The sequence below is a fragment of the Engystomops pustulosus genome, chromosome 7 (assembly GCF_040894005.1).
Source record: "Engystomops pustulosus chromosome 7, aEngPut4.maternal, whole genome shotgun sequence".
NCBI classification, from domain to species: domain Eukaryota; kingdom Metazoa; phylum Chordata; class Amphibia; order Anura; family Leptodactylidae; genus Engystomops; species Engystomops pustulosus.
The window spans coordinates 44,000,747-44,014,275 of record NC_092417.1 but is presented as its reverse complement, the minus strand read 5'-3'; the positions used below and the strand labels follow the sequence as shown (position 1 = coordinate 44,014,275).

The following is a 13,529-nucleotide window of genomic DNA, read 5'->3' as shown; positions in this document are numbered from 1 at the left end:
CCGTTAAACACTTACTCTGCTGGGTGAAATTATACAATACTTTGCATTGAATGATGAGATCAAATAGCAGGTGGAGGATCTAAGTGTTCTCAGTTTGAAATAAGGGGTTTTACTTTGCAAAAGTGTTTCATAAATATTATGGGGCATATTTATCAGAGCCTCTGATATAATCGCAAATGCTAGCTTATTGCTAGAACTTGCAATTATTTTGGCCTCTCCCCCACCTTCACGCCTGTGGTGCGTGAAGGGGCGAGAGGGGGCGTGGGCATCCGAGTAGAGGGTGCAGCCGGCCGGGAGTGGGCCGGAGTGGGGTGTTACTGTCGCCGTGCTGGCGCACTCACTGCTGCTGGAGACTTTTCACATGTGAAAAGTCGCCAACTGCGTTTTTTTCTACACCAGGCCCTGCATGCTTCTGCGCAAATGCAGCGGCGGGGCATACAATATCGATACAATATGATAAATATGCCCTGATGATTGTATTGGAGCAAATGTAATGACCCAAATGTTCACATGGCATAAAACTACACGGAGACAAACAATTAATTTGCTTTCCCATATCCCAGCCTAAGGGCTTATTCACACATCTGTTTTCCCTTTCCTGGCTTCAGTGATTTTTACCAATGCCTTCCTTAAAGGAAACCTATCATTGGGAATCTACCTAACGGTTCCCACTAACATTCTAAGCCCTAAACTATCTTTCCCTTATCCTATAATACTTTCTGACCTTATCTCCACTTTATCTAGCTAATTTGCTAATTTTCTGCAGAAAATCTCTGCTCAGTGCTTGAAGAAGCCGGTGGTCAGACTACAGCTTGTGCGCAAGCACAAGCTGCATATAAAGAGCGCTCTGACGTGGAAGGAGGTGGAACAGCAGAGGCTACTGTGGAGTAGCCTTTGCTCCCACAGCCTGGAGAGGTTACTCCACCCCCAGTAACCTCTGCCAAAAATGTGCATATTAGTAAAACAAAGTTTGCATAGGATTAATGAAAGATAGTTTAGGGCTTAGAATGTTAGTAACAACCTTAATAGGTAGATTCCTGATGGTAGGTTCCTTTTAGAGGAAATCTACAACTTCATAATGCAGTATCTAAACAAAACACGTGTGCTGTTTTTAGATATTTCTGCCAGATCATATCTTGTTCATGTGTAAAAGCATGTAGTTAGCATAGAAAACGTCTTGAGACAATATGCAAAATAGGTTCAGGTGCTCCGGCTCGGCGCTCCCACAGGGGCTCGGCCTCTACTAACTATGCAGGCCTCTAGCATGTATCACATTCCAGCCACCCCCTCCCCTTCTGGTAATGTCACACAACTCTCTGTGTATGCGCCGGACAAGAGCGACAGAACATAATTTGCACATCATCTGCTGCTACACTCACCCCATTTGAAGAGTTATGTCTAGACTCCTCTTCTCCGGTCCCTACGATCTCCTTGGTCCATGCTATGCTGGTACTGGAGGGTTTGGGGGACACTCTACCTCCGTTTGTTAGCGCCTGGGAGAGAGACCTTCAAAAGTCTTTCTCACATGCACAATGGCAAAAAACGTTTCTTTTAACTAATAGGGGCAGATTTACTTACTCGGTCCATTCGCGATCCAGCAACGCGTTCCCTGATTTAGGTTGCGTGCATGCCGGCGCCGATGCGCCACAATCCGATCGTTTGCGCCAAAATCCCGGTGCAATTCAGGAAAACGGCGCAAAACGGAAATATTCGGGTAACATGTCGGGAAAACGCGAATCGGGCCCTTAGTAAATGATTATGGGGGATAAAGCTTCAGTCTCTTGCCGTCTCCAAGAACTAAATTATAAAATCTTATCCCAATGGTACAGAACACCCGCAAAATTACGTAAAATGTTCCCTGAGGCTTCATCCCGCTGCTGGCGTTGTGGAGAAGCAGAAAGCAACATACTACACATATGGTGGGAATGCCCCCCGATATATGAACTATGGAAGGAGATTTTTAAATTATTCAAGGACATTTGTCCACCAGGAATTCCCCCCTCACCCGAGCTGGCCCTACTCTCAATGTTTCCAGGGACTATCTCTAAATTCAAAAAAAGCCTGCTCCGGCACTTCCGTATGGCAGCAAGGCAGATAATCCCAAGGCTATGGAAATCTAATGTCCCTCCCACTAAAGCACAGTGGGTAGAAGCATTCAACACAATATTACACAAGGAGGAGCTTAAGGCTAGCGATGAGGCCAAGTATGGCCTCTTCCATAACACCTGGAGTCCCTGGATCACCTTTATATCCCTTCCAGCTATGGAGACATGGCTGACAGTTGACAACCCCACTCCCTAGGGCAGTGATGGCAAACCTTTTGGAGACAGAGTGCCCAAGCTACAACAAAAACACACATATATGTCGCAAAGTGCCAACTTGACAATTTAAGCAGTACTTATTGATCCCTGCTGTATCACAGGTTTCAATCGAATTGGTGTCCTGACTTCACCAATACAATAGAAAGATGATGGAGAAAATTGTATTGAAGCTTTTCTCCAGGGTCCCCTGAAGAGGAAGAATCAGGGGAGCCAGAGCAGGATCTCCAATGACAATCCATCTATGACAATCCCACACCTTCTCGCTCCTCCTGTAGTTCTGGCAACCAAGGATGTTGCTTTAAAATACCACTGGGCATGGCACTTTCTGGTCTGCATTGGACCACAGAAGAAAGTCTATCTGGCAAACTCTGTGTTGGGTTGAAGGCCTGGGTGCCCACAGCAAGGGTTCTGAGTGCCACCTCTGGCCTAGGGCATAACTCCGGGACACAAAGACGTGTCTCTATTGTCCTTACCCGCATACCCCCTACCCTTCCTACCCCACTGTCCCTTGTCTAGTGTCCCTGTACTGTTTGTAACATGTTAATTGCAATTTTAAGGTCCTTTTTTGTCTGTTGAAGCTCCTCGATTCAAGGACCTTTAGATATTATAACACACCTAATAACTCCTCTATCGACGCATAGGTTCTTACTTTCATAATCTAATTGCAACATTCCATTCTACCTGTTGAAGTACATTACATACAATGCTATTTTAGAATCATAAGGTAAACCTTTACCTGCACCCACTCAACTAAACCATCTCCCCCACCAACCCCTCCACTTTCTAACCTTCGCTCCCTTGTATGTCCGATGTCTATTTGTCTTTTTGTTGTTCTCAAGTTCTGTAGCATTTGTTGACCATTGTTTGGTCACTTAATCTCTACGATATACACCTTTTTAGTTAATTGATTTAGATACCATATTGACTTTTGTGCAAATTGCTGACCCTATTACGCAACATGTATGTGTTGTTTCTTTAGCGATGCAATATTTGTGAAAATGTTCACCCTCAACATGTATTATGCGCAATACTCAATAAAATATATTGAACCATAATTTGCACATCATCTAAAGATGTTTTCTGGACTAACTACATGCTTTTATGCCTAAATAACATATAATCCAATAGCAGTATCTAAACAAAAAACAGACAGCATATTTGGTTACGATACTGCATTACAAAGTGGTAGATTTCATTTCTATGTGCATTTTCACATATCTAGTTTTTTCTACTGCCACAGAAAATATTTTAGAGCCTCTCCTATTTTTTTATGCTTGCAGATCACGGAAGGCAATCGAAGTCTATGGGTCTGATGACAATCTGTTTTGCTAAACCTTCAGATTTTTTTTGTGGATGTGGACAGAAAAGAAAGCAGAACTGATCCGTTGTCAGTGAAAATAAACAAGCCCACATACAGCTAAATTGACAGAGATCTGACCCTGCAACATATTTTATTATTAAGTGTGCAATTATTGAGAAAACTGGTACCTTATGTTTCTGAAGCAAGCTCTGTGCTGCATCCAGTGACTTGCCAAAATTGGATGAACTAGCAATAGGCATCTTTTCAGCGATCCAAGTCATCTCAAGGTCAAAGTAGTGATAGAACTCATATTGATTCACTTTGGCTTGTAGGAATTCCCCTCTTCTGGTCAAAGGATCGTGTAGTGATTCAAATCTGCAAAGAGCTAACAGCTGTAAATTACAAATTTTCGAGAAAACATATACTTTTTTGTTCTACATAGCGTTGCAGTCATCCGCTTTTTTATGTTATAAACGTAAAGTCCATGCAGCCCTAAAAATTATCTCTCTACTTGGTTATTGGAGCCTTTCAAGACAAGAATAGAAGTGCTGGATCCTTACATGAGGGGCACCAACAAAGTAAAAAAAAGTCCCTTTTACTTTAATAGGGTTTGTTGGTTGGTGCCCATCATTTATAGTGTCCTGTATTCCATGGTTCTGTTCCTTTAGCAGAACCTGGTCTAACATCTATATAAATCAATGTTCACGCAGAACTTTTTTCTCCATGATTTTAAGGAAATATGTAATGAAACACCCTTAAAAAACCCCTGTTGCGTTTGTGAGAGAGCATAAAATAATACTTGTTAGCATCTTTATGCTTTTTTCATAGTGGAACCCATCCTTGATGTTCATATGGCTCATCAGAATATATAGAAACTAGTTTCTTGACACTACACTCTTAAAGAGCTCATAATTTTTTTTAGCCAACTTCTGTACTACATACTCGTTTACCTCCTCAGATACTTTGAAGTTTCATCCATGATTCCTTGTGAGTTGAAATGATTGGTGGCCATCTTCTGAGCCCGGGAAACTATTGAGTTCATTTTATCAGCCAACTCTCTGCTCTCATTTTCCAGCTGACGATGCTCTTTGAGTAGGTCACGACTAGTTCTCAGGTCATGCCCAGACTGTGGGGACTGCAGAACCTTCTCTATCTTCTCAATCTTAACTTTGGCATCCTGGATTAGAAACATTAGAAAGTGTTACACAAGTTTTATTGATTTCCTTCAAATTATTCATAGCCACCATTATTATAGTTCACAGCAGGTCATTAGCTGAAATAATGTCTATTTTTTATAGTGTATAGAACCAATAAATAACATTCGCCCAATACTGGCTGCCAAGATCAGGGTAAGGGAGGTCTGGTGTCAAGTAAAGTTCAGCACCTATAAACATCAAACCACTAAACTGGATAGCACTTGATAATATATCTGTGGTCTCCTTGATTTCAGGTTTCAAAAAGGTTTTGCGGCAGGACCTCAACCCTATCACCAGGCAGCAACTTATTCTGTACAACGGAGGATATGCTTACAAACATGTCAGCCCCTAGTTCTAACACCGAACAGCCCTAACATTCATCTCAATGGCAAATGGAGTGGATGAAAGTGATTATTTTGGGACAATGCCACCTACCAAGGGGTAAAAAATAGTTGAAAAAGATTCACTTTAGGGGAAACAAAATGTGAAGCATAAAGGGAACCCTTTTGGAGAAAATGATCTAACAATACCACTACCAGAATATTGTCAAGCAGATTAACACCTTCTATATTGTGTTTCTTTCATGGCCCAGTGTAGTGACATCAATCCACTTTGAATTGAGATGTAAATTAGTTGTATGTAGAATTTAGCACTGAAGTCAAGCTCTCTCCAACTCAGAATGTCATCATGCACCAGACTTCTAGAGAACCAGTTATGATATCTCTGAATGCAGGACCAACACTACCAGAGTTCGGAAGCATCCAGTTCGGGTGCGTTTATCCGCTCCTCCAATTTTGGGACGTAAAGAAGCGCTGGCTTACTTGAGATGTTTTTTGTTAAAATACTTTTTTATTTAAGCCATAGACGGCAATAAAATTGATTTAACAAATAAAAATTTGTTAAAAGTTTAAAAAAGCAGAATGACGCGTTTCGCGCTTGAACTAAGCGCTTCCTCAGATTCCTATACACATAATCACCAACTCGAAATTCATAGAGGACAAGGAGTCCTCTACCGGAAGTTACCAGAGGAATTCCCGGTCTAAATCACATGGGAATCAGTGGGACAGAAAAACAATAAAACATAGCATAAAATTCTTACTTCAAACATGCCCAAGACTTAATCATATAATATCAAATGAAATGTATAGCACAATTCTATTTGTAGGAACACCGAACATTGCATACTGTCCACAGGTGAGCGAACAGTGGGATCGGGCAGCGGCAATAAGTCTTGTTACAGGCTTCAAGAGGAGTTGTGCTCTTTGTGCACAACCCTAAAAGGTTAGTGTAACATCACATCACAGAGGAGGGGGCATTATTAGGAGACTTCTATAGAAAAATGTACAATTTTTTATTTACAATTTACGTATTTTAAAATCAATTTTCTCCATGTGGCCACCACCTTTGGCAATGCATGAAAAGTAAGCAGCAACATACTGGTAGTGGTTTAATAGGTCAAGTTCTGATGACAGGTTCCTTTTAAGAATCTCAGCATCTTTAACAAGGACCTTACTCTGATGGGCTTATTGGGTTTGGAAGGATCTAAGATCTAGATCTACTTTGTAGTTTGCTGGGACACCTATGATTTGAGGTCATAGTGCCGATTTTCCCCCAGTCAGTAGACGCTCAAGCAATTTCACAATTAAAGGCTTTGGTAGAATTTAGGCCTGTCTGATCATGGTAGAAATCTTTGTTTGATCAGGGTCAGAACAGATGTTTCCAAATGTCTTACTAGAACAATAAAAGCTAAGAAATCCCATAAATTTTCAAGCCAGGAAAACAGGTTTCTTAGACATCTGGCCATAGCCAAAAGTTTCAGTAATATTCTTAATTCTTTATATCAGTCATACATAATCATACTAGTCCACTACCAATTGATGAAATAAAACTGAAAATGGTTTGTCAATTTACTTCATGTTATCTATAATGTGTCAGGACCAATGACCAATATACATCTATTAAAGTTCTGCCTTGCTTTCTTGAAATGTTAAGTAAAGCCCCCTGGTTCAAAGATGTCTTCTACCTCATAAGCTAGTTATTCCTATCCATAAAATGTCTGGAGATAGAGGGTCGTGTTATCCTATCTGTCCATGACCAATCTACCTTCCAGGACCTTCATATTGTATTCATTATTACCAAAGTAGATGAACTGCATCATGGGCCACAGACCATCCCTTATATGAGAATTTACTGACCTGCAACAACTCCATTAGTTGCTCCTGCTGTCCTGCCTGCCTCAACTTGTCTCCTCTGTCAGCCATCTTCTTCTTTAAATTTTCCCACTTATTTGTGACTTCCAACAACTTTGCCTGGATGGAAGCTTTGTCATAATGATCTTCTCTTAGCAGCTGCTGTCCGACCTGTCACAGATAGATACATGAGTGAATGAATACTCACATATACACTCACATCACAGAGAATCAAAAACATGCAGAACCAATTGTGAATAATATATTATCTACTGTTGACACTTTAGGATTCATTATAGGCTTATGCTATAATGTGTTTGTTGTATTAGCTCCATTATCTTCTGTTATACATCCGTTTACTTGGTGGGAATTAAGAGAGTGACATCGCTGATCGGAAGGAAGCAGATGGTTCTGTATAATAACATTATTCAGGTTGCATACAGCTGCCATGTTTCTAATAAAGGGAATACTATTGGGATTTTATATTTAAAAAACTAAAGATTACTTACTTGCAGTTCAGCAAAATATAAGTGAGAGTGTAGTCTCTTCCCTTAAGGCCCCGTGCACAAAACCATCATGGTGATCATGGTGACCGTGAACTGGCCGTACCAGATCACGACCATCATTGTGGTCCATGGCACCCAGTGCTCTTCTGCATCCGGCCATGTGCTACGCCCAGGTCTCTCTCCAGCTGACTCCACGATCATGCGCATGAGGCCTAACATGCTTAATCTGGTATTCTACATTATGTTACTAAAATGAAGGGATTGCACCACAAATCAATAATCCTTCTCATTAAATAATTTGGGCTCTAACAGTGCAAGCTCTGACTGTCACCCCCTGCTGTAAACATCACACTAAAATTAAGAGAAACAGTAAGACTGTATGCAAGACACTTTTGGAAACATGCAATGCATTCTGGGGCCGAGTAGTGGAGTATAATATAGACGGTTTGTGCGGTAGCCTGGAGCCTAAGTCTTTTAGGGGGCCCATGGCCACCCAAACCACCCACCAAATTTTATACTGAGAAAGACCTTCTCCCATGAAATCCTCATACATCTGGTCCTGCTCTCAATACACATGTACATAAGTGCCATTTCAGGACCTTTGAAGGTCCTGCGAACGTCCTGAAATCACAGTGTACAAAACTACACAATACACGTGTAGAAAACTCCCATCAAGTGTGAATCCACATACATAGCTATGTATGTGCGAAAAAATGATATCTACACAATCATATTCACTATTAACCCTTTGTACTAACAAAACTATAATTTTGTAAAGATTTGACTTAAAAAGACTTAAACTGTTATGAGCTTGATTAAGAAACAGTAAGGTTTGTTTTTCTAAGCACATGTTTGGCTGGGGCTCCTAGTTCATACCCATGAAGGGGTATCATGTTAGGCCATATCCACAATTTTTAGATTGTGAGCCCCATTGGGGACAGGGACCGATTTGGCAAGCTCTGTGCAGCACTGCAGAATCTGTGTGAGCTATATAAATAATTGAATTATTATTATTATCATTCACAAGATAGAGCCTAACTTGCTGATCAAGGGGGTCTCAGTGATGAGACCCCCCCAGATCACAAGAATGGGGAGTGTGGTGTGACCTCTCGTGATCTGTTTGGTTGGATGCACAAAAATCCTAATTTTTGGCATGTTGTTTATATTTTCACACACAATTATATTGTAATGCAAATGCACAGAAAAGGCAGAAAAACAGCTTTGCAATCCATTAATGCCAAAATATGTAACCCAAAATATACATAAAAAGGACTTCAGCTACACCTCAAATATTATGAACCTACAAAGGGCCTTGTTAAGTTGGGGGGTGTGATTGAGTGAGAAAGGGAGCGAGGGGTGGGAATAATTTTGCCCTACTTCAAGAGCAAGAAGAAGAGGGGAAGGCGGGAAGGTTGGATCCATAGTTAAAGAGGTCAAAAGACCTGAATGTGTCGGGGAGGATAACAAAAAGTGTTAGGTTTAGGTTGTTACTTTATCAGGAGAGAGTGATCTGAACAGCATGATCATAAGGATGACACAAATGGTGATATCTCAATGTTCCGTTTTGGATAAGTCATTCAAATGATCTATGTGTGGATGTCCTAAATGTAATAAGGCCTGCAAGCCAAATATGTTGTAAAATGTTTGTTAATAAAAAATAAAAATATAAATTAAAAAAAATAAAAATGGAGAAATGGAAAAAAATGAATAAGGCTGAGGTTCAGTACCACACACAGCCAATATTTCGGGAAGAAGGCAGTCATGTTTTTGTTTTTCTGTCCTTGTACAGCCCCTTAAGGTTCAATAGAATTGGATAATACATAGACTGTATTCTAATGTGTATTATTTCATCCAAGCAGTGATGGATTTATTGAATTGGGTCCAACGCTTTACAAACATAGGTCAAATATATACAAAAAATGTAATTCATTAAAAGGCTCCAGACCAGAGGTGATGTTTGTTGCTACAGTTTGCTGGCACACCAGAATTAGTAGTTTATAATTGTAGGTGAAGCTGTCATCAAAAAGTCAATATTTTCAGTGTAAACAGATGTTCCCATAGCAAACATTGGAGCATCTGGCTCAAATGTGGTTACGTCGGTGTGTTAGAGGAGTCTTGTATTAGAATAATGATTCATAGAATTAAATCGTCAGATGTAAGAAGAAAGTTTATGTGAGCAATTTAAAGCCACCTTTAAGTCATGAGCTCATAAATATGTACCGCAAGTCAGTTCCTACATAGTGCATGAAAATATGATCATAATTTTCAAGGGGGCTGTGAAAATCTCACGTACAAACCTTCACTAAGTCCTCAAATCGCACTTGGTTGGCCTCCATCTCTCGCTCCGCTGCTTCATGCCACTTTAATTTACGCAGAATATTAGTCGGGTCCCGATACGACTCATCAAGCGCAATTTTATACTTCTCATCCATCCACACCAGCAGTTCTGTGGCATCTCGATTAAATTCCTTTAAACAATGTACAAAAGGTAATTTAAATGGGATCACTGTGCCAGTTCACATCGTTTTTTTTTTAACGTTATTTTTTCCATAAAAAAAAAAGAGAATAACCGATATGTAAAAATTTTATACACTGTTTTAAAAAAATGAAAGTGTTCATGACACACACACATGTTAACTAAAGTTTAAAGTGAATCTGAGCAGATTGTACAAATTATCCTATTTGCAGACAGCATGCTATAGAGTGTCCTATCAGAAGGCAGTGAGGCAACGTGAGGCAACCACCACCACCACCACCACCACTCTCATCCCTGAAACAGGACACTGTGATGCCTATGACTCAATGGTTGATCACGTTAGTGTGAAACAGCCCTAAATCTGTGCATTAAGTAGGGGGCGCCTTTTGACTTTTTGCATCAGGTAGCAGGACGGCTTGGTACACCCCTGTCTGCAAGCAGCATTTTACTCAACAAGAGGAGTTAAATACATTGTGCACAGGATCTGCAAGAAGCATGTTATAGAGCAGAAGGAGCTGAGCAGATTCTACACAGTGTCCTATCTGAAGGTATCATGTGATAGAGCAGGACTAGCTGGGAAGACTGTGCATAGTGTCATATCTACAAAGGGTATTTTATAGAACAAGTTGGCAAACACTACTGGTTGAGCCGAAGCTGTCTGGGGTGATGGGATCTGTTTCGGCCAACCAGTGCGGTCAGCTCACTGAGGGTAATGATTGGCAACAATGGGCTCTGTGACTGTTGACACTTGGCCCAGCCAGGAGTGTATGCCCACCAATGGGGAACACTTTATTTTGCTTTATTCTGTTATCTCATCCTGATGGGGGGGTCATAAAATCTAAAGTGGACATGTACCTTAATTTGGACTTTTTCTTCTCTTTTTGCACTTTTTTAATTACTTTGCACCTTTTTGGAAGTGTTTGTACCTTTCTTTTGCACCTACGCTAGGGTGTTAGGAAGTTTGCCGGTGTGTTTGTGTCTGTTGCAGGGTTCCTTTACAAGACAGATGTTTATTTTTGATTTGCACCTTCTTCACCCCTTATTTTTGAGCACATTAGAGACTTTTTAGGCCCACAATGAAACATAACTGACCCATATTTGCTTCCATACATGCACCTAAAAGGTCACAAAACATCAAAAAATGTAGATTCACATCACCCATCACATCATAAAATGCAAACTCACATAACCCCCAAAAAAACACACGTTCTTATATATCCCAGGCTGAAAAACACACAAAAACACACAAGTGTGCTGACAGTAGAAAACTTTGAAAAGAAGCAGCAGAAATACAATGATACATGTGTCCCAAAGGCTTGTTACCTGCAGTCTCAATGAATTCAAGAGTTGTTTTTGTCTATCATCACTTTTTCGGTCCAACGTTTCATATCTCTTCTGAGTGTCAAACACAGTCCGTTTTATCCTGCCAGACAAGAATGATTTTTATTTTTTTCATGTATACAGGCAGTCCCCTACTTAAGAACACCTGACTTACAAACGGACCTCTGGCTATAATAGGTGTCTGTAATGAAGCTTTATTGTTAATTCTGGTTCTAATGACAATCCAACATTTTTAAAATCCGATTGTCACAGAGACCAAAAACAATTTGGCTGGGGGTTACAATGATAAAATATACAGTTCCGACTTACATACAGATTCAACTTAAGAACAAACCTACAGACCCTATCTTATATATAACCCAGGGGCTGCCTGTAGTCCGCTCAAAGAAGTTTCACTGTGTATCATTTGCACAGTCATTGAAATTTTAACTACTACTGAGCTGTTCTCATAACATTTTGGGGCAGATTTACTTACCCGGTCCTTTCGCGATCCAGCGGCGCGTTCTCTGCTCTGGATTCGGGTCCGGCCGGGATTTATGAAGGTAGTTCCTCCGCCGTCCACCAGGTGGCGCTGCTACGCTGAAAATCATCTCATCGCGCCGGAATGCACCACCTCGGACCAGGTGAAGGTAAGCGCTCCCCAAGCGACACTTTTTCGGTTTTTAAATGCGGCGGTTTTTCCGAATACGTCGGGTTTTCGTTCGGCCACGGCCCCCGATTTCCGTCGCGCGCATGCCGGCGCCAATGCGCCACAATCCCGGGGCAATTCAGGTACAATCGGCGCAAATCGGAAATATTCGGGTAACATGTCGGGAAAACGTGAATCGGGCCCTTAGTAAATGACCCCCACTCTCTGTAACATCCAATATACATGTAATGTTTGTTGTAAATTCTTTGAAAAATAAAACAATAAAGCAATAAAAATAACAATACAAAAAACAATTCTATGCAGTAGTTGAACGTTACTTAAAGGACATCTACCACCAGGATCAAGGATGGTAAACCAAGCACACAAACATACTGGTGTGTGCCCCCACTGGCAGGATATGCTCTTTTAGCTTTAGCTTAAAAAAAAAAAAAGGTTTTTAAAATTATGAAAATTAGTCTGATGGGCTCTGGGTTCCATTGGTGTTAATTGAGTCTGAAGCCCCTCAGGCTCATTTGCATACTTTTTAAAGCCTTGTTTTCTTAAAAACAAGGGTATAGGAAGCTTAAAGAAGAGCAGATCCTGCCAGATGGTACACTCCCCAGTATGTAAGTGTGCTTGGTTTACAATGATTCATCCTGGTGGTAGATGTCCTTTAACAGATTGGATGAGCACTCAAACAATTTATATATTAATACCATCCTCTAGGAGACAAGTATACATTATTATTTTTTTTTATCTACTTACAGGGGACTCGCAAAGTGATCCTTTGCCACAAGTGAATCTCCATTGGTTTGAAGACCGGTCACTCGATTATTAAGAGCTGCCAAAACTTTCTCGAATTGCTTATGTCTGTTCAAAAGACTCTGGACTGTATCCAGTTGATCCTAAAATATCAAAACAAATACAGTGTGAGAGTAAAATACAATACATATCCTTATGGTTATTCATTATAAGAAATATTTAAATCATTCTTATTTTTCTAGTTTGAATTCAAATTATAAAATCAGCAACATGAATTATGTTAGGAATTAGGCTTAGAGATTGGTTACCATGTAAAAGTTCAAGCTTGAAAGCTGTATTAATAAATCTTTGCAAAAATTAAAAGAAAATATCACAGACAGTGAAATAACTTGACAATATGGATAGGGAGGTGCCAGTGACGTAACTAGGAGAGGCAGGGTCCTATAGCAGGCTGCTGAATGGGGCCCACCTTCCCACTTCAAAAATATACTTATTTCTATACTCACTTGTGTGAGTTACACTCCATACATTGTATATATACACATACAGCATATATACATCACATATATGTACAATGTGCAGCATAATATGTATATAATGGTGCACATCCTCAACTTTTTAGTTTGTCAGGTCAGATGATAGGGCCCCTGACACTGTGGGCCCCATAGCAGCTGCTATGGCTGCTACCACTGTGGTTCCGCCCCTGGGAGTTGCAGAGGTTGCATTTTCACCATCCATTATTAAGAGACCATTACTGTAAATGACCCATCAAAATCGTCGGGCTCCGTGCTTAATTACTCCTGTATATAT

The 13,529-nt window shown here is 40.5% G+C and overlaps 1 protein-coding gene across 4 annotated transcripts in view; it reads right to left on the bottom strand.

The window, feature by feature from the left end:
* SPTBN5 (spectrin beta, non-erythrocytic 5) overlaps window positions 1–13,529 on the bottom strand; it is a 236,894-nt gene that overhangs the window by 172,261 nt on the left and 51,104 nt on the right. For all 4 annotated transcript variants that reach the window (XM_072115674.1, XM_072115671.1, XM_072115673.1 and 1 more), the window contains 6 exons: window positions 12,723–12,862; window positions 11,312–11,411; window positions 9,810–9,980; window positions 7,013–7,177; window positions 4,572–4,798; window positions 3,810–3,996 (listed from right to left, as the gene is read on the bottom strand). In XM_072115674.1, coding sequence (XP_071971775.1) covers window positions 3,810–3,996; window positions 4,572–4,798; window positions 7,013–7,177; window positions 9,810–9,980; window positions 11,312–11,411; window positions 12,723–12,862 — 990 coding nt within the window. The remainder of the gene's footprint in view (window positions 1–3,809; window positions 3,997–4,571; window positions 4,799–7,012; window positions 7,178–9,809; window positions 9,981–11,311; window positions 11,412–12,722; window positions 12,863–13,529) is intronic.